The sequence below is a fragment of the Scomber japonicus genome, chromosome 12, assembly GCF_027409825.1.
Source record: "Scomber japonicus isolate fScoJap1 chromosome 12, fScoJap1.pri, whole genome shotgun sequence".
Lineage (NCBI taxonomy): Eukaryota > Metazoa > Chordata > Actinopteri > Scombriformes > Scombridae > Scomber > Scomber japonicus.
This window is the reverse complement of record NC_070589.1, coordinates 9601422-9626685: the sequence shown is the minus strand read 5'-3', so window position 1 is coordinate 9626685 and position 25264 is coordinate 9601422. Positions and strand designations below refer to the sequence as shown.

Genomic DNA, 25264 nt, shown 5'->3' with positions numbered 1-25264 from the left:
TGAACACTCGATGGATCAACAGGTATCAGTGGAGGTTAAGAGCTCTTCAACTCTTAAAGAGGTTCACACATTACAAAGTGATTCTCCATTCCTCAGAACAAATGTCTTTATATGCTAAATTCATGCCGCTCAATGAATGATGAATAACCACTAATTAGCCAGTGTGCAAACAAACCCACAGCTGATTATAGTATTTTTGTCTGCTGCTGCGATCATTACGGCTGATTAAACATTACCAAATTTACCAATTTATGCAAAAACCCAAATTAATCTAAATTGGATTGCCTAGATTGTTTCAAATCACTTGAAGGAAAAAACACAATGCCTGTAGAAATAAAATAAAATAAAATGATTTAGAGCTCAAAATTGCTTCCTGACAGTTTTGTTTTTTTGGTGGGTCTCCAGATAATAAAAGTGACAGAATTACAATAAATCTTTGTCAGAATGAAGCGACGTAATCACTCAATGTTCCCCCCAAGGCAGTGTTTGAATACAGAGATGTTCAGAGCTCATCTAAAAGCTTCCAGAGTTTACAATAATGGACTTTTATATTATTGTCATTTAGTTTAATGGTCGGTTGCAGAAATGAGTCAGGACAGTGACTGTGTGTAAGCATCACACACAAGTACATCTATTACATTATGCTATTTTTACTCATCTACCATTTTTTAAGAAGGGAAATAAGCCTCAACATTTTTTATAAACCCATTGAACTATTAGGCTCAAACAAATACAAGTGCATCATAAATGGCCTACTGCATATCACACACTCCACAACTTTCCAGCCAACTTACATACACGCCATTAAAAGTGACTACAAAGTGAGACTGCTGTGTTTGCACAGACAGAAACATCACTTTATAATAGTTTTAACATCTGAGTTGCCCTCAATAAATAATAGAAAAACACTGCTGTGAGTTTAAAAAAAAGAAAAGAAAATTTTTATTCACACAGTGATCACGCTATGTATTTTCAGGGGTGTGAGAGCAGAGTGCAGGGGAGCTTTAAACTCTGACGATGCCTGAGGCGACTCCCTCCTTTCCACCATAATGATACTATTTGATTAAAATGAATCATTAATGTAATGACTTAACTAATCAAATTGCGCATTTCACTGTAATTATGCTTCATCTTCTCTCCGTTAATAGCGACTGGACACACACACACACACACACATATATATATATATATAGACATGTGTACATATGCATAGACATGATCATTGTGCAGACACACATGAGAGCACACATCTTTCAAACATACATTAAGACCTGCTGCTGTGATATTTTAGTGCATACAAAGCTATAAAACAACACAGGGGTGAACTGAAGTTTCCTATTTTCTCACAGCACAGTGAAGCGTCATGTCGGCTGTGCTGTAAAAACACTAAATGTGACTTCTGCGAGTGGAAAATGTTGTGAATGTAGAACTGGCTTGTAGGTGTTAACATGCTGCAGTGCTCACACACACACACACACACACACACACAGTCTCTCAAGTGTGAATACTGTTAAACGGTGGCAGGAACAGGCAGACTCATACACAGCTTCAACATGATGACACATTTTACAGGTTTACGCTGCACTGAAGATTAAAATATATCAGCTTGATTGAAATAATGAGAAGAAGAAAATATCACCTGGCTGCAATAGCTTTGCTGACTCAGCCTAACCCCCACTGAGCTGATGATGAAGTGTTTTTCAAATAAATGCCATGTAATGAAACTGCTGCTTTCTTTTCTCCCTTTTTTTTTTAGCACTTTTCAGACTATAATCAATCATCACAGTGTTTCTTGAAGTTTTAGCACGGAGCCAATCATCTGGCATCTGTCTATGATCTCATCACACAAAACACACATCAGTCACTCGCTCCAATGATACTAGAAAGCTGGAAGAGATTCCACCAGGCAGAGTTTAAGTAGATCCGTCCTCAGCGTGCTACGTTTCTTATTTACATCTCAAACGCCGCCGCATCACCCTGCGTCGCCCTCATCAGCTGATGAAAAGTGAGAAAGAAGAAGAAGAAAAAAAAACAACCAACCTACTTCTCCACAGCAGATGAAGGAAAAGATGAAAAGCTTTTTTTTTTTGGTTTGTTTTTTGGTTTGTTTGTTTGCTTGTTCTAACAGCTGAGAGTGTAGACAGGCTGTGATGACTAACTAGCTGGATGGCGAGCCGTGAGAATTGAGGCTTTTTTGAAAACATCCAAACAAAAGCAACGGTTCCCTCCTTCACCCTCCTCCACCCCCCCTCCTCCTCCTCCTCCTCCGATCTCTGCTCCCTCCAATTCAGGGCTGACAGAAAGACACCTGTTACTGCAGCGGCGGCAGACGGAGGAAGAGACAGACTATGATGGAATGTATTCTGAAAAAAGCTGGTGAAAAGTAGTGGAGAAAAAAAAGATGAAAGGGCTAAGAGAGGGAGGGGGGGGAGAAAGAAGGAGAAGAAGAGAAGAAAAGTAGCAGACATACCTTCACATGGACCATACTTCACACAGACACCACTAAATCACTGAATATCCCGCTTTTCTTTGCTCCCCTCTGGTCAAAAAGCGACAACAACACTCCCTCTACTCCTTCCTCCAAACACTCATCTGTCCCAGGTCGAGATACAGCAAGTGAAAGAGAGAGAGAGAGAGAGAGAGAGAGAGAGAGAGAGAGAGAGAGAGAGAGAGAGAGAGAGACACACACAAAAAGAAAGACATGGAGGGAGAGAGACTACAAGTGTCACTTGAGCTGACTGCAAGTCAGCCCCTCTCTCTCTCTCTGTGTCTGTCTATGTCTCTTTCTCCCTCTCTCCCTCCTCGGGGGCTGAGGAACACACACACACGCACGCACACACACACACAGTGCTCACTGAGGCACAAAGGTCCCCATGGCAACGGAGCATTTAGAAGCCCTGTGGCATTATTTATGCAACGTTGCACCACAATGGGCCCTCCCACCGGCCGACCCTGCCAAAAAGCCCGCCGCTCTCCAGTCACTCACTGCCTCTCTCTCTCCCTCTCTCTTTTTCCTCTCTGACCGGACCATCTGCCCCCCCTCCAACCACCCACACCCACCTCCTCCCTCCTCCCTCCTCCTCCTCCTCCTCCTTCCTATCTCCAGCCACCATCACTGAAAAGCAAGGAGGGGTTTTTTTGGGGAGAAGCAGAGAGGCAAGAGAGAAGATGGAAAGGGAACGAGATGGAGGGGAGGCACACACACACATACACATACACGCATACCCACAGACTCTCACAGGCTTCTTCCACAAGTCTACACACACACACACACACAGAGTATGTTCTGCATCAGTGAAATTCTATGGGTTGAAACTACATGTAAAGATGGAGGAATAAAGCATGTTAGAGTTGGAGTAACTTGAAGCAAGGACACACACACACACACACACACACACACACACACACACACACACACACACACACAGTAGAGTTCAACTTTTGTGAGTTTAGAGCCAAAATCTAGGACAACATTTTTGTCTGGTTAGTAATTCAGCTGTCAGTTAGCAAGCCAGCTAGCTAGGTGTGTTACGCTGGTTGGCTAGTCCTAGAGTGTCTCCAGCTATCTAGCATGTTGATGGCTAGCTCTACAACTCCAGTAATTAGCCTATGTAAAAGCATAGATTTGTATTTAATTGGACTTTCCTACTACTTTTACAATCAAATTAAATGTCATTTTATGTATTTTCTAAAGTGGCATCATAAAACATGAGTGTGTGTTGCTGTAGTGCTAAGTATGTTGAAACAAAATGAATCATCAAACAAATAAGCACAAGCGGAGCTTCACATGCAAATAATAATGCGCTATTATCTCTTACCCACATGCAGTCTGACTGGAGATCTGAACCCATGGCTTCCCAACAGTTTCAACTCTCTTCCTAAAACACAGCTCCGACTTTCACAATCTACAATCTGTGTCTCTTATTCTTTGTTTCTCTTTATCGGACTCGTCCACTTCACCTCTCACTGAATGGAACAGTAAGTAACACTAAGCCAATCATGACTTCCCAGTAAATAGATGCTGCGCAATGCAAAGCTCCAGCTTCCAGTCATTTCTTTATTCAAATTTGCATTGGCTCAGTTTACATGGCTGTCTGGCTGCTGGCTGTCTGACCGCAGGTTTAATCACAGAGATAAGAGCAGAGAGTTCGGATAAAACTAGACGGGTCAATTCGATCACCTCGAATCTCCCGTCTGGAACTCAGAGCACACAGCATCTCTGTCTGCTTGTGTGAGGACATGTTGAGCTTCAGCCATTTGGATTTCAGAAAAGTGATACTGTTTATAATGTAATACAGCCTGGTATTATATATTTATACAGTACAAGTCGAAAGTTTGGACACCAAAGTGCGTCCAAACTTTTGAGTGGTACCATACATCAATGTTCATGAATAAAACAAAAAATATATATTGTTAAAAGAAGCATACCAGTTTTTTCCTGCAAGTTTTAGCTCTACAACTACATTTATACTCATTTTCAAATACATACTATTAAGTCTTTATATATTCCTACAGTCCCAAACTGCCATTGATTTCCATAAGGCATAAAAATCAATGATCAGACTCTGGAAACTTATGCTTAAATTTACTTAGTGGCTTATGTTGTGTAATCCATCACAATGAACATAGAGTCAGCATTCATTTTTACTCTGCTACATTATTTTTTTGCGGCCATGCAGCTAAAAATCTACCAATTTAGTGTTGCGCTTCCATAAAGTTGGTGGACGCAGATTTAAAATAGAAAATCGAAGCAGCAGAGGCCTTTTAGTCCATCTGAGTCAAGCTCCAAAAACAATCCCTCTCTTCCTATGATGCATCCCAACACAATTCTACTTTGTGTAGAATGGTAAATGGACTGTACTTATGTAGCACTTCTCTAGTCTTTTGACCACTCAAAGCGCTTTTACACTACAAGTCACATTCACCCATTCACACACACACTCATACACCATTGGTGGAGCCATTGGGAGCAATTTGGGGTTCAGTGTCATGCCCAAGGACACGTCGACATGTGGACTGCAGAATCCGGGAATTAAACCGCCAATCTTCCGATTGGTGGATGACCCGCTCTACCTCCTGAGCCACAGCTGTCCCAATGTTTAGAAGGAGATTCAAGCAGATGTTTTCAGTAGAACAATCCATGACAGGCGCACTGAACCTTATGTGTAAAAGAAATAATTGATGAAACTTTATCCTTACTATTTTGTCCAAGATGGACACAACTCAAGCAAGTTTCCAGAGTAGGCAACGAAAATGTTAAAACTTCAATGAGAAATTAGCGGAAACGAATGAAAGTGATTGGTAATCAACGGGCTAATACACGCTAAAGCACTTATTAGTATATTGAGCATCTATAACATCATGCCCATTGGAAAGAAAACCCTCGGAGCCTGAGTGCATCGTTTGGCGTATATTTTCACTTAACGGCTTGATAAGCAGTTAAGTGAAAAGGACAACAATTAACCACATCTTAACGAGCAGGTCCCACAATCAAGTGCTTGTCAGCTGATTGCATTACTAAAGATTGGGCTGCAGTCGGAGCATATTAATGGAGACTGAGGGAAGACGGATAGAGAGTTAGTGTGCGGCCCGCTAGCTTACGGGAACAGGCTGGCCCCCTGAAAACCCCATTAAAGCAATTAGTAAAGTAAAATAAATGACTGTAGGACAGTGGTGGGCTGCATGGGGAGCAAAGTTGGTGTGTGTGTGTGTGTGTGTGTGTGTGTGGGTATATGTGCGTGTCTCCCTCTCTTTCTCTTGTGTAAAGCAGTCTAATTGTGCCCCGTGGTGTCTGCCTGGCATTTAGTTCTTTCAGAAGAGGGGCTGTTCGATGAGAAAATGTCACGGCAGGCTGTACAGCTAAGACCGCTGCCGTCTGGAGCTATTGTTTTAGGCCGGAAAATTATTAGCTACATCCAGTTGGTAACAAAGTTGTCCCCAAGGCAAAGTGAAACGAGCCAATACGAGACGGAGGCGGTGGGAGTGCGATAGGAAGATACAGAGCAGGGGGAGCAGGGGGAGAGGAAGAGAGAGAGAAGGGAAATAAGATAAAGGAGAGGAAAAGCAATGAGGAGGAAGACAGATTCTAAGAGATTTAGCACTCTCCGGATACCAAAACTACTTAAATGTTCATCCCGAACCAGACAGATTTGTCTTGTTTTCCGATAACTTCCGAGGTTTAATTCCTCCCCTTACCACAGACTAGGGACCCCCCTCCTCCCCCCTCCCCTCCCCTCAACAGTGATGGAACTGGTTTTAAGCACAGGGTTGAGGAGATGAGTTATGAGCAACTGTAAAAAGTTCACAGCCCAGCGTCTTTGTTGAGATGATTGTGCTGAAGGCTGTTGTTTATTCAAAGTGCAGGGCCCAATGAACACCTGGAGGATGTGAAAGGCTCAGGGCCGTAACACGTGAGGTAAACGTCTAAAAGAGTAAGACTTCTCCAGAGTTTTCTTGACACCGTCGCTTTAATCACATTTGAAACACCTTGTGGCCTTGTTATTTCGGTCGCGGCTTTATTGCCTGTTGCTAGGAGGATAGCCAATTGACAAAAAAGGGAGAGAAAAATTGTATCTGCAGGTGCTCTTTGGGAAAAAAGAAGAAACATGAGAAGATGTACCCAATAAAAGACAACAGTCCTGTGTGGAAACTGATTCACCGGATGGATTCAAGAACAAAACAAACTACCAAATTTGAAAGACTTGGAGAAGATCACAAGGGGGTTTTCTTCTGTAATCTCCTTTCTCCTCTGTAGAGTACATTTGTTCTTGTGGACTTGTGAAACGCCATCGGTCACAACCCAAATAGGCTTTCAATTAAAAAAGGCTGCATCTACTCTAAGACAGCCCAAATGCCCTGAGGTGTTTTAGCTTTGGCATTTGTTTGTGGATGTGTTGGGATCATCCCTGCATGTGCTGTTTTTGCATCAACCAGAGGCGACGGCAGAGGATTTGAGGCAACTGTTACTCTGTCATAAAATCATGGTTTGATATTTTCCTGAATTCATTTTGAACATTTTAAATAAGTTTTCAATGTAATAAAATTATACTTCTAATGCTGTCAGAGATGTGAGGACCGGTGGCACTGATGTCACCATGGCAGTTTAAATATAAGACATGATCACTTTTGAAAGACAAACATATAGTTAGATGGTCAACTAGACTTCATATATGAAGTCTAGTTTATGGGGCTACTGGTGCTCCCCTGGTTTAGGGATCAGGATGCTGACCATGACCCACACCTTCCTCCCTGTTTGAGTCCAGCTAGGGACATTTGTTATATGTTGTTCCCTATCTCTTTCTCTCTCTCCCTTTTCTTGTTATCTCTCTCTTTGTTCTCCTAATAAAAAGGTGTAAAATGCCTGCCTGAATAATTAAAAACATTCATTAAATGAGAATGAACCGTGGCAGCCTATTGTGTGATATTACATTTTGTGGACTGTAATTAAATAAAAGAATATAACAACAATTAAAATGTGACTGCTCCTGACTGTTAATGCATTTCTATTGTGCAGGTGTTGTGACAGGCAGGCATACAGGGCTGTGAAGAGTCTGCTGAAGTCTATCTTTATTAATTACACTAGTTCACATGTTTATCCTTCATAGAATCTGTTTTATGTTATGTGTATTTGTTCATTTCAAAATGCTTAATCCTAACATTTTTCTACCTTTCTGATCAACAAAAGATACAGGATGTAACATGGGGGAATTATTCATACCTGAATCTTATTCAATGATGTTAAAGAAGTCAGCTTTACTTTGATCAAGGACGTTATAAACATGTACTTTCTGTAATGTAAGAATAACTTAACTCATTCTGGACCATGTGATGTGAAAAGCAACCAGGAGGAACAAGAGACTACTGGTTACATTTAGTATTTAAAATGTATTCTTTGCTCTACAACACTCATCTACCTTTCCTGCTCTCTACTCTGTTTTTTGCAGTTTTGTGCACTGAGCTGATTCACTCGTATGACTGGCTGGCTGCAGAGCTGCTCCCGCTTTTAATAGGTTGTTCGGCACCACGCTCCAATCAATGTCAAGCAGGTTAGTTTAAATTCAGCTAGTCAGCCAGTGCAACAGTGAGGCTAATTGGCATGTTTTTAATAGTTTTTAGACAATGATGGGGATCTAAGACACAGAGGAATACTATATATCAGACTTTAAGTAGGATCAGGTCATTCTCTGTTTGGCTCATGAGATTCCTGACAACAAAAAAGTGCACAACATAAGCCATAACCTTTAAAAACCTCCTTTTTTAACCTCCCCACTATTTTTTAAATCTTCAAGTTAAGCCATCTTTGGTTATGTAAAATAGTAATGATTTGGAGGAAGAAATCTAAAAAGGAGTGGGCTGGAGGAAAACAAACAAAAAAATAGGAGTGATAGGAAGACCTCCTCTGTGCTCACTAATGCATGAGTTGAAATCCTGGCCAAGACTGTCTCTTTCTTCATTTGCCTTTAATAAAATAATCAACATCTTCCGCTAGACTCCTGCTCATCAAATATAAAATATGGTATCTTTTCCTTTGCAGTGTCAACCTCCTGCTCAGCTTTTCTGCAAACCGTAACTGAAAGAGCTCAACTGTTCAAGGCAAATCTGGAGTGAACTCTTGAACTTACCAAGGCTGACACACACACACACACACACACACACACACACACACACACACACACACACACACACACACACACCCTCAGTCTCACTAGTCTGTCAGTCCCTGGTTAACAATTTTTTCCACTGTGTGACAGGTAAAAAGAGAGAGAGAGAGTCGACAAAGAGATTCACTAAACCTCTCCCAAATTAACAACAAAAGTGATACAGTGGAAACCATTTATTGAGATCAACCGCTTATATGGATCAAAAAGCTTCTGACAGAATCAGTTCGCTTCCAGCTGGTTACCTGAGGCTGTTGCTGCATTGAAATCCTGACAGCAAAAAGAAAGTCATTTTCTTCATTTCTTTTTCTTCATTTTCTTCAGAACGTAGTCTCCTCGAAACTTGTGACAAACTGCCAAAACCTAGCCAGCATGTTTGAAACAGTTGTACTGTATTTTGAAACAGTTTCCATACTTATACATATATCAATTAGATGGTAATCTGCATGAGAAATAAAGCAAAGGGGGAAAAAATGGTTATAATAATCATCTAGTGATCAATATGATCCAGACAGAAATGATCACTATGAGCGGTTTCCACTGCATCACCTGTGTGTTTTCAAAAGTGTCAGTAACTAATAATAGTGTGTTTGCTTTATGCATGTCCAGCTAACATTACCTACAGTACTAACCAAGTGTTACTTCCAAGTGGCACACAGTTTGTGGGATTAATGGTTTAGTTTAGTTTAGTTCAGTGTTGGGTTTGCCAAAAACTCATCCTAAGTCTTTTCTTTTTTAACAATAAAGTGAAGACATACTGTATTCCTTCATTCATTCAACCTTTATTTATGCACTGTGGTCTAATGAGAGCAGAACCCATATAAGCTAAGCAACCAAACAGGGTTAATACAGTAAATTGGGACAATAGAGAACTTAGGTCATGTCCAAGCTGCTCCACTGGATGCAATTTCTGATCATAATGAAGCTTGCACCTGGGATTTACATTTCATTCTAAGCCAACTCGTCACCCACAACTGCAGTTGCTGTAAGAAATTGAAACCTTTGTGATTTGATTAACTATATCAGAAAATTGAGCAATAATTGCTTTGTGAGCACGCAAGAAACTGCAGTTTCTAAGCAACATCTACATCTAGTGTGGCCATGCGGTTACTCACCAATGCTTTCTGCTGAAGTTGTTTTCAACTTTCTACTTTCTACTCTAATGTTTGCCGTCTAAAAACTTCTACAGAGTTCGCTCCTCTTTGTCCAGCTGTTATTACAAACATGTCTGAACTATAGCCCCCTCTCGACGTCGCTCATTGGCTTTTCTTGCAATCTGTGAACAGACTTCTAGGGAACAGCTGGTGAGGACTTTTTGCCTGGTTTTGCTTTAGTCTCAAAATTTTGAAATGAGTCAGCTGGAAATTTAAAAGTCACTCATAGACGCTGTTGTCAAACAATTAATGGAGCTAATGTTAGCTTAATTAGTTTGCTATGGCATTTCAATCTCAATCAATCAATCTTTATTTATATAGCACCAAATCACAACAAAAGTAATCTCGAGGCACTTTACACAGAGCAGGTCTAAACTGTGCATTTGCCATCTACAGTTCCTTTCTGCAGGGAAAAAAGGAAATAGGATGTCTGTCTGCTTGTTTACTGCTTATTTTGAGAGGTTAAATTTGCCTCGGTTATCATTGTAAACTGCATTTGTGAGAGTACAAAACTTGACAGGCATGAAAACAGTAACTCTGCGGGTGGGTCATCCAAGGAGGGTTAAATCGAGGGCAACTGGGGGGGGGGGGGGTACCTATTAAACAGTCATCCCTCAAATAAATAGACAAAAACATATATATTTATACAAAACCATATCCAGCAACATTGGATAGCAGAAATAAGAAACGTGTCCTATTTCTGCTATTGTACTCAGGCCTACAGTCTTCTTTCAGCTGTGAATAACAAGAAGCAAAAGACTTTCTCAAATGCCAACCCTTTCCCAGAGATCAATGGAGAGATAGAGGGGCAAAAAGACAACTCCTCCCAACATCCCTCCCCTCCCTCCCCATCATTTAAATATTCTGCTTTCTTTTCCCTGCAAACCCTCTTGAATAAGAAGTAAAACTAAATAAATATTTGATCCACTTTGAAACCACTTCTTATGAATATCTAACTCTGTTCTGAACTTTGAAGGGAACTATATTTGGTAAATTAATGAGTTAGCCAATGCTAAACAAATCTTAATTAATCCTTAATAAACAAATGAAAAGAGTAGCAGTAAGAGGGGGAGGACAGGCTGATAGCACCCATTGTTATCGCAGGGCTGCTGCAAAAGAAACTAATGAATCATCCAAGAGTCAGTACAATTAACATAAGCCTGATTGTTTTCAGAGCGCTATTAATCCTGTGTTTTTATCTCATATGTCATAACACCAATCATAAATGGAGGATATTTCAGTATGTGTGCTTAGTGTGTTAAAAAAAAATACAGTGTGCTTGTTACACAGTAACGATATATGCAAATAGATATGGTCAATTAAAAGTACATTTTTACCCAGCTGGCCAACTATGTCATTAGATGCTGATATTTGGTTGAATGTAGGTTTAAATGTCAGGACAATGTCTGTTTTTTTAATTTATGATGTTAAGCAAAATCCAGCATCTTCTAAATGTCATAATGTTAAAGTCTCCACAACATAACATATATACTTCTTTAGATGTTGATTGTTGGTTTTAAGTCGTGGTGTTAAGTAACTAAAATCCAACATCTGCCAAATGTCGCATGCCAACGTCATACATAGAATAATTACATAAGGCTGTGAGGTACAGAGACCAAAACCCAACATCTGTTAAATGCTATGATGTTAACTTCCCCGCAATGAGAAATGCTGACATCATTCGACGTTGAAATTTTGTTGGTTTTAAGTGGTGGTGTTAAGTAACCAAAATCCAGCATCATCCAAAGACCTCATGCTAATGTCATATGTAGAATACCACCTCTTAGATGTGAGGTATGGTGGCCAAAATCCAACATCTGCCAAACATCATAATGTCCCCTTCAACGTGAGATTCTGTTAGTCTTAAGTTGTGGTGTTTAAGTGCAAAGAGACAACTGTCCAACGCCCCCCTCTCCTCCCTTCTCCTCCCCCTAGTGTTTCCAAGTGATACTACCGTTTGCGCTGCTGTTGCAAAGACAACCGGATCCCTTTCCATGTTCCTCAGAGCCTAGCTCCATAAAGAAATGATCAGCACCACTTTGGAAATAAGAGAGAAGACAGAGGCATGTTCACTGAAGTGGTAAATTGGAATTGTCACAATTTTATATTGAATTTGGGAACCGGAAAGGCAAGAGTATGCTGATTCAAAACTGAATGAAGTGGATATAGACCTGCAAAAGCAACTTGATTTTGAGCCACGACAAAAAACTGAAAAAAATGTTGTGAATGTGAAAAAAGGATGCATTAACAATACACTTTGGTTTGGTATTAATTATTAACATCTTTTACTTTTTACTTTTTGCAATCAGCGCTGTGTGTTGTTAATGCATCTGGTAGGTGAAGCCATAGCATAGTGTTACCAACATAAAGTAGCTCCACCAATGAACAAATAAAAGGACTGCAAAAGACCAGCTTCAATAATAAATGCCAAACCGCCATGTGTTCATGAAGCAGCAGACTCCTGCTAAAGTGCTCAATCTGACAACAGGTAAAGACTTAATGGGTCAAATTTGGATTATCTACAGTATGGAACGGTAAAAGCACTGTGTGGGAAAGACCCTGAACTGCCACTTAAAGTTGTGCCTTTGTATTAAAAATCTCTTAAAAGTCACAATGCTACTACAGCAGTTTAACAAAGAGTAATGACTGCAGGTCGTGACATGCTGTAAGGTAACAATAATCCAACCGTTTAAACACACAACCAACCAGTGCTTCAAGGTACTATCAAATTTGTATATGTTCTACCAGATGAGCTACTGGACCTCTGGACCACATCATGGCCCTGAAACCTTTGTTATAGCACAGGTGTATAACCCACACTGGCCCTCTACATATCACTCCATTTAGCTTCCATAAGACAGAGGCATTGCACCAGTAGTTTCTGTTCTATCTTGTGCTCCATAACAGTGCAGCTGTCAGACAAATGTCAAGCCACACATGTCAAGCCTGTCTGGCTGCCATCATGTGTAGTGCAGAGCCCTTGATGGTGTAGACACTTGCTACTGGGGTACATGCCAGCAGCCCACCTGGTGGTGGACCTGAGGCTGTTGCATGGGAGATGGATACTGGGTTGTTTTGCCTGCCTGTGCCTAGACCCAAGGCAACACAGTAAATGCCAGTTATATCTTTTCCCTGGCCACTTTGGCAGATGTTGGTTGTTGGTGATCAGCCAGCTGTCTCTGAGAGGAATGTTCCTAGGCTGGCAGTGTGGTTGAGGTAGCCACCAAGGCAGTTGCAGTTGAGCCTTTACAACAGAGCAGGTAAGACCCTCCACTTGGCTATCTACAATTTAAATCTGCTTGCCTGGTTTTATTTCCTAGCCTGCAAGGTTAAAGCAAAGTGGTTATGAATCACTTTTCTGCCTTTTGGCATTTTGAATTTGGGTCAAACTTGCTCTAAACATGACAGCTGATGGCCTACCTGCCTTTTCTGAGCCACTGATGGTTTGGCTGTTGAGAGAGATCTACTAATTAGTGTGTAAAACCATTAAGCTGTTTTTGTGTTTTAAAGATTGTGGTGAATCTCCTTGAAAAGTCAAACTGATTTCATTTATTTTGAAATCTAGTGCCAATGATGGTTGTGACAATACATTGATTACATAATTTAGTGATATTTCACATGGAGTCAGTAGCACTATAATCCTTTAAGGGGCCGCTCCTGTTTAATGGTAAAGGTTGATGACAAGTGAGGTTAAGATGAAGTTCAACATGAAAGGGAGAGTGAGGGTTCTTTCACAAAGCTCTATGTCTTCATTGTTGTCACGGGATAAATACAGTGGACATTGAGCATTTAAGTATGCCTCACACGGCCCCTTTTTAAATGACTTTTCTAACATTTAAAGTTTAAATGTGTTAGCTTATTCCAAAAGTGGGGTCCGGGTTCTGGACGATTTTGTGAAGTTCATTTTGTTTTAATTCACTTCAAAAATGTTGTGAATTCATCTCCAGAAGGATTTGTGACTCCATCTCTTTAAAAACAATCAAACAGGTAAGCAGGTTCTTCAGTTATTTTGATAACCCATTGCAGGTCTTTGTCATTTACCCAATACACATTTGTGGATTCAAGTTTCATTAAGATTTTACAGTTTGTTAATTTTTTCTGCTCATGTCTTAAAATTAATACTTTGGCTCTGTTTGACTTTAGATCTTGACATCTGTCCAACCATGGTATGATATCATCCAAATTTCTCAGTATGCAACGAAAAATGTAGCTCTGTTAAAAGCTTGACAAAATCCATACTAACCAAATTTCAACATCTTTCTTCAGAATCTAACCGCTAATGTCGGTTTTTGACATCAACTCGATATTCATTTCCAACTATAATTTCAACATCTGTCCAGTGTGGAGTGGAGCTTGATGTCCACCACACACTGGGTTTGGCATCGATCCAATTTTCATTTTCAACTAAAATTTAACACTTGTCCAACATTTAGAGTCAAATGTGTCTTTCTGACGTCACATTGACGTCCAGTGCCAGCGATGTAGCATGTGAACAGTATTTTTTATAATGATGTGATAGCAGAGAAAGAGAAGAACCAAGATGAGTTTAATTAGCCTTACAGAAAAAATAAAGCTATAACTTCAATCACCTCAGCCTGAGAGAATCCATTTTCTGCTGTACTGCCAATTAGAGTGAACAGAGCACCAGGATTCACGTTAATTATCGTGTGGCTGAGAGGCTGCAGAAACACCATACTCAACCTAAAAAGTCACATTAGATATCCTTTAGAAAGCCATCATGTTCTGTGTTTTTTTTTCATTGGCTGTCTTTTCTCCAGGCTGCATTTTTCCCTCCACTTTTCATCACCTATAGATGCTTTCTTCTTGGACAGGCAGTGAATGTAGTCACGTATTTGTACGATATTTGTGGCTTGTTAGAACACTGCAGGAGGCCATGTTGCCAGTCTGATGTAAATGAAGTTTGAAGCAGTAAATGTGATGTGCTTTTGCATTTTGGTTTGTTTGGAATAAGCAAGACAAGAACACGTGGGTGTTTTAAGAAGGACTACAATGAGCTTTTCATGTTTTTTTTTCCTTGAAACTTCAATATGTTCATTGTATGTCATGTTAAGGTGATTGCACTTTCATCTAAATGGGAAAGTAGTTGTGGGCATTGAAACACACCGCAGGTAATTTGTCAATGTGTCAATTTAGCTGGCTATAAGTATCCATATGTAAATGAGTTCAGCAGCAGTTTGTCTGATTCACGTGTCACAATGTTCTGATGCTTAGCCGTTTAAGAAATGTTTGGCAATGGAGAGGCAAAAGACACTGAATGTGGAATGTGGAATATTTGAGAAAGAGAGGATAGTTGTGGAATTTCAATCAGGCATTCTTTCAATAAGAGAAAAGTTGTATGTGAGGAAATATTCTTTCAAAAGCCTACTATTGTCAGCACAACAAAACAGTCAGTGATTGAATTTTAAATGCCTCCCAGAGTTATAAAAGTAGTGGAGAAAAAAAAAATGTACCTTTTGTGACCAGATCATTGACTAGATATTGATTTTTTAAAAATCCAATTAATACTAAACTGGCTGCACGTCACACCTCACTGGACATAGTTTGATAAATGCAATTTCATTTTGGACATTGTGATTCAGAGGTCTGGAACTAGCTGCTCTGTGAGCCCACAGTCAGAGAAAATACATTTTTCAGCAGGAGGTTACTGAAGGAAACTGAACGGTTGCTGATCTTTTGTCTTTTGTTTTTTACAGCACTGAGCAGAAAGCTTTCGTAAAAATGATATCTGATATGATACATATGAAAAGATAAGGCTGATGTTATTTAATTGGATAAGGCTGCATTTTGTAATTGTCATCAAACCCTGTGATAGGAGTAACAACGTTCTCGTCTGGCTCTCAACCCTGACAAACTTTCCTACCGCGTCTGCCCATCTATTCCTCCCGAAGATGTAAATCCTAACACAAATAAAAAGTCTTATCTTTCATTCTCGCTAGCTAGCTAAGTTTCCCAATCACACATCGGCTTCAAACCACACAGTGAAAGGAATGTCCGTGCCACCACGTTCACCTCATCTGCTGTCTTCAAATTTGCAACGGTGTAACTTATGAATGCGATGTCTGACAGAAAAATCATGACAGGAGCTTCAACGCAAGGTGAGTAACGTTAGCGTTAGCAGCTAACGTAACTTCCTCCCGAAATGAAGGCAAAACTGTTGCTGAAGCCACAAGTTGTTTTATTCACAGGCTCATGAGTCAATACAACCCTTACTGAACGTACCATATTCAGATGGATGATATAGAACCAGAGACCGAGGTTAAAAAACATTGATTCCTAACCCTTCTTAAATCGAATCGTATCCAATTGGCTTTATTTCATCACTGTGTCAGATCATGGATGATGTATAGATATCAAATCATCTAAGAGGGAGGGAAACACCCCTTAGTTCATTTACAACATTTACTCTTTCTGTTGAGAGAAAACAAAAGAGCCAGCTTTACTTTTATTCATCTTTATCTCTTATTTCATTTTGCTTTGTCTTTTTAATCTATTTTAATCTATTTTTTTACTCTAACTTTTAATAAACTTTTTATTATTCTGTCTTATTTTTTTATTTTCTCTTATTTATTTTACATTATTTCATTTTAAGATTGTTATTATAAATCTTTGTTGTCATTAACTACATTAACCTGTATGAAAGCTGCTATATAAATAAAGTTTAATTAATTGAAGTTTGATTGATTATGTTACTGGAAAAATGTATTTGCTGTTGCAGTTTAGTCACATATGAACGTAATTTTGAGGAGATTAGGGTTTAAAAACTGGCTGCAAATCTTTAGTACAGTTAATATCCCCCAAAGTCAGAACGGACCAGGAAAACTGACTAAATTACACTGACAAGTGATGTCTGTATCAGAAAAGAAAGCCAAATATGGATCTTCCACATTAATATTCCAGATCTAAAGCAGGAATTTGTTTTGACACCGTAAATCCCTTCTTTTTTTTTAAAACATTCACATCTTGATTTGTCAATGTCTAGATTGTCAAACATTACCAAGCTACAGGCAAAAGACAGCTAATCAATACCATATGCCACTTTCCCTTTATCCGTCATTCAAAGAGACAATATGTCAGATTTTTCAAAATAGGCACATCTCACATTGGATTGAAACTCTTTCCACGGCCGGCGCCTCACACCGCGCTCCCCCGTGTAGCAGATGTGTTGACAGCGGAGATGATGAACGATACGAGGACAAAAGCTGACAGATGTGATAAATACAACGTCGAATGGCTAATCAATCTCATGTGGGTAAAAGGAAATGGAGGGAAGAAGAAGCAGGAAAAAAACAAAAAAACAGTGGCGGGGATCTCCTAGTGTGAGTCAGCAGAGGCAAAATGAGTCTGATTGGCAGTGTGTGTGTGTGTGTGTGTGTGCAGTTTGCATGTGTTCGTGTGTGTGTGTGTGTGTGTGTGAAGCCTTTTATTTGTCTCTCATGCCTGACCTTGTCTAGCAAAATGAACAGGAAGCTGTGTGTGTGTGTGTGTGTGCGTGTGTGTGTGCGTGTGTGTGTGTGTTTAGCAAAAGCACACCCCTGCTTCGTTTTTAAAGCCTGGTGACAAACACTGGCAGCGGTCCAAAACACTGAAGAGTTGAAAAATGACACACTGGAAATAAAAAGTATGAGAGGACATGACAAATGAGCGGCTTAAGAAATAATAATAACTGCACGGCGTTGAGGGAGTATAAAATATAACGACTCCAGCTTGTAGAGAAAGAAAGAACGGAGGGAGTGACCAACTGTTGGATCCATTCGTCATCATCTCCTTCCATTGCTGTCGTCTCCTCTTCAGCCTTTTTCTTCTTCTTACACATTCTCATCAGAAGGCTAGTACCATGCCCTAGAATAGATCATCTGTAGCCTATATGTGTGTGTAAGTGTGTGTGTGTGTGTGTGACCCTTACGCATGTCCAAGTCTACATGTCCTACTTAGATTAGGAGTGGACTTCCAGAGTGCTGGAGCAGCTCTCTGTGAGGTTTCAGTCTAAAACATGCACAATCCTTCTTTTTTTCTTTTTTTCCCCCCCGCTCCTCTCAGCATTTCGCCGGCTATCTTTAGCTTCTGCATGTACCGTTTCTTCAGCTCTACTTTGTATCCCGTGCTATTCAAAGTATCTGCTTGACCTGTTCACCCACACACACACACACATACACACACACACACACACATCTTCTCAGTCCAGTTCCAGCACAAATACTGCAGGCGCTATCTGTCGGTGTCAGCGCTGTGTTATTAAGTTCTTATGACGTTTTATTTTGAAAAGATGTTGGGATGCATAATGAGATCTCACACTAACATCACATCTAATCTGTTGTGATTTTTACTCAGTGTTGATTGGTGCTTATCCCATGACAGCTGATTGGAAGTTGTTTTTGGATTGACATGGAATTTGGTACATTTATGCTCCTCAGTGGTTGAATCCTAATGACACTGATGAGTCCTTTATTTTTAATCTAGCACAACGAAGCAGCAGGTCAAAATTCCCGCTTGGCGCAAAGCTTATAAGCAAAAGTTGTCATCTATACTTTTTTTTTTCATCCATGTTATTGAATCTTGGATTTTAACAACAAGAACAAGATTGAATCGTCTGCGTAACTAATGAGTCTGACATCTGCAGCTGTGACCTAACGTTACTACAAGAACTTTCATTTTGTGTTGATTCTATCACCCTGTGGACAAAAGCTGTGGTGTTGTCCGGAAATTAAAACTGCATTTCCAATGAGCACCACTGCCTAAGTGTTGTAAAGATCTTGGCTAGTGTGTGCATTTATTTTGAAAAGACGCTTCTTATTTTCAATACTGTTTTTTTTTTTTGTTTTTTAAACACAGCTGTTTGTATCTATTTATGGCTATATAAGATGAATAATTCTAATATGATGGTAGTTAAACTAAGTTGTTGACGTGTTTATTTGGATTTTAGAATGCAACCGCTGTGCAACTATCATAAATAACGTTTTATTTCTCAGATTCAGATTCACCCCTTTATTCTCCTCATCATCTCTCCCTCTCTTTATTCACCCTTTAGCTCGCTCGACCCCCTGCTGTGCTCTCTACTTTCTTTCATGCTCTCTCTCGTCTTTTTTTTGATAAAATGAGTCGGGAAGCTGACAACTCTCACTTTACTTTTAACTTTATCAAACGAATGGAAATGTCCTCCCCCTGTCCTCCCCTCAGCCTAGTAGAGTCTTTGTAGTCCCTCATAACCGTAGATGTGATTTCTTCTGATTTCACTGATCCGGTGTCAGGCTTTTAGAATAACTATATAGAAACAGTCAGTCTTCTCGCTGATGGTCTCGTTTGCTTATGTAGGTCATATAGGCATCAGAGGCATCGTGACACTGTTTCATAACCTCTTAAATGTTCCTTGTAGTAGCTTTAATGATGCAGCAGTGATGACTCACTCTGTAGTTTGATTAATTTGGTCTCGACCAAGGGATAAAAATGATGTGACAAAATGATGATGACACTGATGTGCTGACTCATTACAAATGAATCAAGAGGAGTAAACATGGAGTCATTTAGACTGATGGCTAACTCGTTGAATAGGTAGTTTAGGCGATGGTCATTCTGCATTATCGGTGGTACGTGGACCCATGTGGGGAAATCAAATGGAACACACTGTATGTGTTTATTTGGGAGTTATAAGCATCATTATTCAAGACTGCAACCCAACTTCATGTTATGAATACTGATGAAGAGGTAGAAATAGAATAAAAAAACAAGCATATTGCGGTATATTATGTGAGGCTCCCTTTCCAATTGATGATGGATCGGGGGAAATCCAATTTTGTGGTGCATTCACATCACAAATGAACCACACCTGAGTCCACTTGGAAGTGACACCAGATTTTGATTGACAGGTCAGCCTTTTTTGAGTTTATTTAGCATATTAACATGATTCAAAACTTTCACTCAAATGATGTTGCACAGTTTAAAATGTGCGTGGTGGCTGTTACTCTATTTAAAGAAATAATAAACCCAGATAGAGCCCTTCTGTGTACTGGTGAGTTGGTTCAAGGGAAGTAAGCTTTGTTGCATTTGTAATGACACCCAACAGTGATGTCATGTATACCACTGCAGCTGGATTAGAAGCTGAAAAACTTGTTTGATTCTCACCATTACCAAATAAAATGTTTTTATATTATTATTATTATAACAACAGGCGGTCACATCAAACCATCACCAATCTAGGAGTCAGAGGTGCTACAGCTGCGTTTAATAATAATCTGAATGAATTTGAACTGAAACAAATGTAATGTCGTGTGAATATTCTTGTTCACCGTATTATCGTCATCATGGCTGCCAGTTCACTGAGAGCGTTTTTACATTTTAACTGGCACATTTTGGCACAGCAAATGATGCATTTGAGACATTTTTTTTTAGCATCTAACTTCACGTCTCACAACAGCTCTGCTCTGATGTGGCGTCTTTGGCAGCTTGATTCATACTGAATAATTGTATCAGGTCCCAGACGACTGACACTCCTAAAGTTGAAAGATTTCAGGCTGCTGATTTCTGACAGAAGGACTTGGAAGCTTCTTGGTGTGAAATTCTTGTTTGTACTTTTTGATAACACAGAGCGTGGAGCCTCGTGTGGACATTTTAGCGGTGCTGATTATGCTAATGATCAAATCTCATGAATGTTCACCTCCTCAGGAACAGGAACAGGAACAGGTGGTTTCATCAGGCTGAAACGAACCATTTACGACAAGTTTGCACAGTCAAGATTTATGACTCACCGTCTGATGAGGCCTTGTGGTGTTTATTGGCTTCTCCTGCACATTCCTCTTCTGTTAGTTATTGTTTTCTTTTTCCTTATCTCAAAAAAAGTCTGCATGTGTTATTGTTTCCTGTTTTATGTTGGGTTTTTTTTATGTGCAATAAATTAAAAACAAAAAAAGAGAGAAAGTTTTTAGATAACAACACAAAATTGTCCTTGCATGAGGTCTTATGGATAATTTATTGAACAGAACTCACCCTTAGTCAAGCTTAAACCCCAATAGAGCCAATGAGCCAAAGTCTTTTTTTTTTCTAATTTTCTCCCTTCAACATTTTGTCATTTATGTCATCCTTGGTCTACACTTGTTCGTTTTTTTTATCAGCTTGTCAATCAACTGTTACTCTGCCGTTGTGTTTTTCAGTCTATTCACAACCTACTCCCACTGTGTTTTCAAAATGTATTTCTCTTCAACTGCCAAATCCATTAGCACAATACAAGGTCAGCCAATAATATCCACCCTAACCTTTCCCAGGACAACTTCTACATTTTCAATTAGATTCAGAGCTGCTTTCTTTATGAACCGATCACCAGTTCATAGTAGAGATTCCACCAGTATGAAATCATAGAAGAAATGAATCCTACTCTTCAATTCAGTAATGCAACATCATAACCACTCTCACTATCATCTTCTATGCATCACTAACCTTTCTTGATACACTTGTAACACCTCTGCTTTTGTATGTATTTCTTCACTGTTAAGTTTTTATGTGTGTCTCACCATAGGATGACCACCCAACAAGCCAAAGGAAGACAAAGGCGTGGTCATTTGACACAAATGACTTCACGTACGTGACCCACAACTTCCATAAGCAACCCTTATACTACTCTACTTATAGGTACCAATCTGCATATCAGTATGTCAGAAAAAGTTGTGTGTCAAGGAGATATTAGGACACATTCCGGCAGTGCGATTAATATTTTAACCTTCATAAATACATAATGAACACCAAACACAAAATTTAGCTCTGAAGCCTAATGTTAGCTTTACTGAGAGGGAGGAAGGAGAAGAAAAAAAAAGCGTGGGCTCTGCTTCGTCATGAACGGTATCTCCCGACAAAGCTGCTCAGACTTTTGACAAAACGTGGGGAAATGATGCATCCCACCCGCATTAGATGATTCTCCAAAATTACATGGAGCAGCTGTAGCCTGAAGGTCTCTGAGTGCAGATCAAAACGTCTATCATTTGTGTTTACTGTTTACTGTCGCCTCGTCTCATCCTGAAAAGGAGCGGAGGAAGGGGGGGAGGAAGGGGGGGAAATAATCCTCACTACTTTCTGCTGTTCATGTTTCATTAATAGTGACATCTCTTTTTTGTAACATTACACACACACACACACACACACACACACATATATATACGCAGACAGAGTATCTAACCTGTTCCTTGACGGAGGCGAGGATGGCGGAGGTGGTTTCGGACTCGGAGCCGTCTCCGTTGGAGGCGTTGAGGACGGGGCTCAACATGGCGGCGGCGGCGGTGCTGGCGGTGTCAGACGCCACCTCAGGCACTGGCATACCTCCTGGAAAAAACAAGGGAGAAAACACACGACTCCTTTTACTATTATTACACTAGCTGAGATTGCCTCGAGAGCGGCTGTCACACCCACACTGACTGAAGAGTGAAAGGCGGGAGGTGATGATGAGAGACGCGCACGAGTTAAAAAGCACATATTGCTGCTGACATAATGAGGTTAGGACTAAATATACGGTCACTCATAAAAAAACCTGCGTGTTTACGTTCTCTTTAATATTTCAACACAAGCCTGTATATGTGATGTGATCCCATCCATATAATCATTCTTTAACTATTGGATCACGCTCATTTTCTCTTTGACTTATTCATGTTCGGGGTCATGGGAGCGCTTGGAGTCTTTCCCAGCATGCATTTGGGAACATCCTGGACAGGTGCACCAGTACATCTTTAGAACAGGAAATCTAGGCCACAAAAAAAAAGAGAGGTAGCAGACTCCAGTAGCAGCTCTAGTAGCAGTAGCAGTAGCAGTAGTAGTGGTAGTGGTGGTAGATCATGAGCAGTGGTAGTAGTACAACAAAAGAATGTAGTTTTATTAATTGATAATGAACCAACAAATATAACATAACCAGCACTCCTGAGAGCAGATGTGCACTTTGAGGTATTGTTCTAGCATGAGCAGCTACAGTCATCTGTCATCTGTACCAGAGCTGGGATAAAATAATATACAGTACAACACAAGGACATTTGACTCCACAGTGAACCTCTTTCTTGTCTGACAGTAATCCTTTTAGTAGTAGAAATAGAAAAAAGAAAAAAGAAAAAAAAATCAAAGCCGTTGCTGCTGGTGGCAATAATTAAGCAATCCAGTCGTGACATCTTTCAGTAGAGCAAAGGCTAGTTATATTGTAATATACTCAAAGAGCCACTGTGTAATAAATGAGGTCCAAAAGTCTGGCAAATGTTAATCAGTCATGAATAAATGATGCATTTGTTACGGACACACATTAAATCATATTTAGTGCTCTAGTGAGTGTTTACAGTGACGGGGCGGAGTATGTGGGAATGGCTGAACTACAGTGGTTGTGTTCATGGAAATAAAAGGGGCATTTAAGTCAGCTTTGGATAACAATGGAGATCTATATAGCACACAGATATAAGATAGATCAGGGGTTAGATACACAATTAATGACAATAAGAAAATAAAGTATTATCCTTAAAAGGTCTCCTGTGACAGATGTCCAATGATCCCTAAAGATAATATGTTCTGCTTATTAACGTTATAACTAGGGCCCGACCAATAGTGGATTTTTGGAGCCGATGCCGTTACTAATATTAAGGAGTAAGATACCGATATATCTGTGATAGGTCAATATCGGCCAATAATATCAGCTCACATATATATCGGTAGGCCTCTAATTATAACTTCCACAAATCACCACATGATTGGCCATTTAGCGTGTGAATCATATTGTAGCAAATGCAATAAACATAAAACTAACATTATTCAGCTTTACAAATTACAGCAGAGATATAAATGTGTTTTTTTATTATATATGACATATTTACGCCTGTGTGAAGCACAGAGACACAGATTTAATGCATAATTTGTAAACCTTGTGGGAAAAAATTGTCACAACTACAAACTGTCACCCTAATAGCATTTGAAGTAATAGTTGTAGAGCTGATAGTAGTAGTGCTGTATTCATATTAGTAGCAGTGAAGCAGCTATTAAATAATAAAAAATCTAATCAGAAGAAATCATGTGATATTAGCAGCTTGATTCCACAAAAAAGTCAAACCTACTATCTGGAAGTGAGTATCTGACACACACACACACACACACACACACACACACACACACACACACACACACACACACACACACACACACACACACACACACACACACACACACACACACACAAAATGCCACGCTTCATCCTGTATTTGACCAGGCGTAGGAGGACACAGGCTTCACATGTGCCATGTAATCCTGATACAGCGCAGAGAGCTGCTGTAACGGCTACATCAGCCCGCTTTAGACACTGATGAAAGGCTTGTCATGAGGAATCTGACACACACACACACACACACACACACACACACACTGTCAGCGTGAGGCAGCACCGGCTCCGCGTCGAGGTGGAGCGGAGCGGTGATGGTGAGAGCAGGGAAAAGGAGGAGTGAGATGCATAGGTGAGAGGAAAAAGAAGAGCGAAGAGCGCCGAGAGGGAGGTGAGGTGAGGAGGAACGAGTGATACAAGAGGAGGAGGAGGGCGAGAGGGAGAGAAGCGAGGACGAGGAGAACTATTCTCACATGCTGCTAGGCAACAATCTGTGGTCACTGAAGGCTGCTGATATGGCTGACCTGGCTTTACACGTCTTCCATTTTGGAGAGAGCTCCTCTTCCTCTCTTCCTCTCTACCTCTGCATCCTTCATCAATGCTTCAAAACTTCAATTTTTCATTATTACCCATCTTTCTACTTACACTAACACCCCCTTTTCTCCTCCTTTCCCTCCTCTTTCTTCATGCTTCTACACTCTCTTTCCCGCCTTCCCTCTCTCTGCCCACTTTTCTTCACTTGACCTATTTGCAGCATTTTCTTTTCAGCACGTTTCTGCTTTATTAGGCAGCATCCAACGGAGGGTGACAGAAGGAGGATGACCTGAGAGGTTGCGGCTTTGGGTTTTTAAACCTGCAATGCTACAGTGCACCTGAGCCCTGCCTGTAAACCCCCCCCCCCTTCCCCTCACTCTGCACCTCATAAACACTCGACTGCTTATCTGGCCTCGTGACTCCGATGCTACATGCTTCACATTCTTCACGCCATCCTTCTTTTCCCCCTCTCTGTTTTTTTTCCTGTTTTTTTAACTCTCCAGCTGTGCGGTCACAACTGCACACAGAAGCGTTATCGTGCGCTGACGTGCGTCCTACATCCTCCTCCCCTCTACGCTCTTTTTCACACACCACTTACAATGGCATCACTCTCATTCTCACTTGTCTATCTGCATCTGTCTTTTTTTCTGTCGAATACAATATGCTCTCTTTTTTTAAACTTTTTCTTTCACTAAATAAATGGTAGCTTTTGTGGTAGCCTGAGACATCTGTCAATCATGAAAAAGCTAACTTTGAAAATACCTGTTTTTAAAAACTTTAAAAGGTACCATGTTTTAACT

General features: G+C 40.2%; 1 protein-coding gene across 2 annotated transcripts in view; it reads right to left on the bottom strand.

The window, feature by feature from the left end:
• Positions 1–22127, bottom strand: part of ctnnd2b (catenin (cadherin-associated protein), delta 2b) — a 131941-nt gene extending 109814 nt beyond the window's left edge. For both annotated transcript variants that reach the window (XM_053330349.1, XM_053330350.1), the window contains exon 1: positions 21990–22127. In XM_053330349.1, the coding sequence (XP_053186324.1) occupies positions 21990–22127 (138 nt within the window). The remainder of the gene's footprint in view (positions 1–21989) is intronic.
• Positions 22128–25264: the final 3137 nt, after the last annotated feature.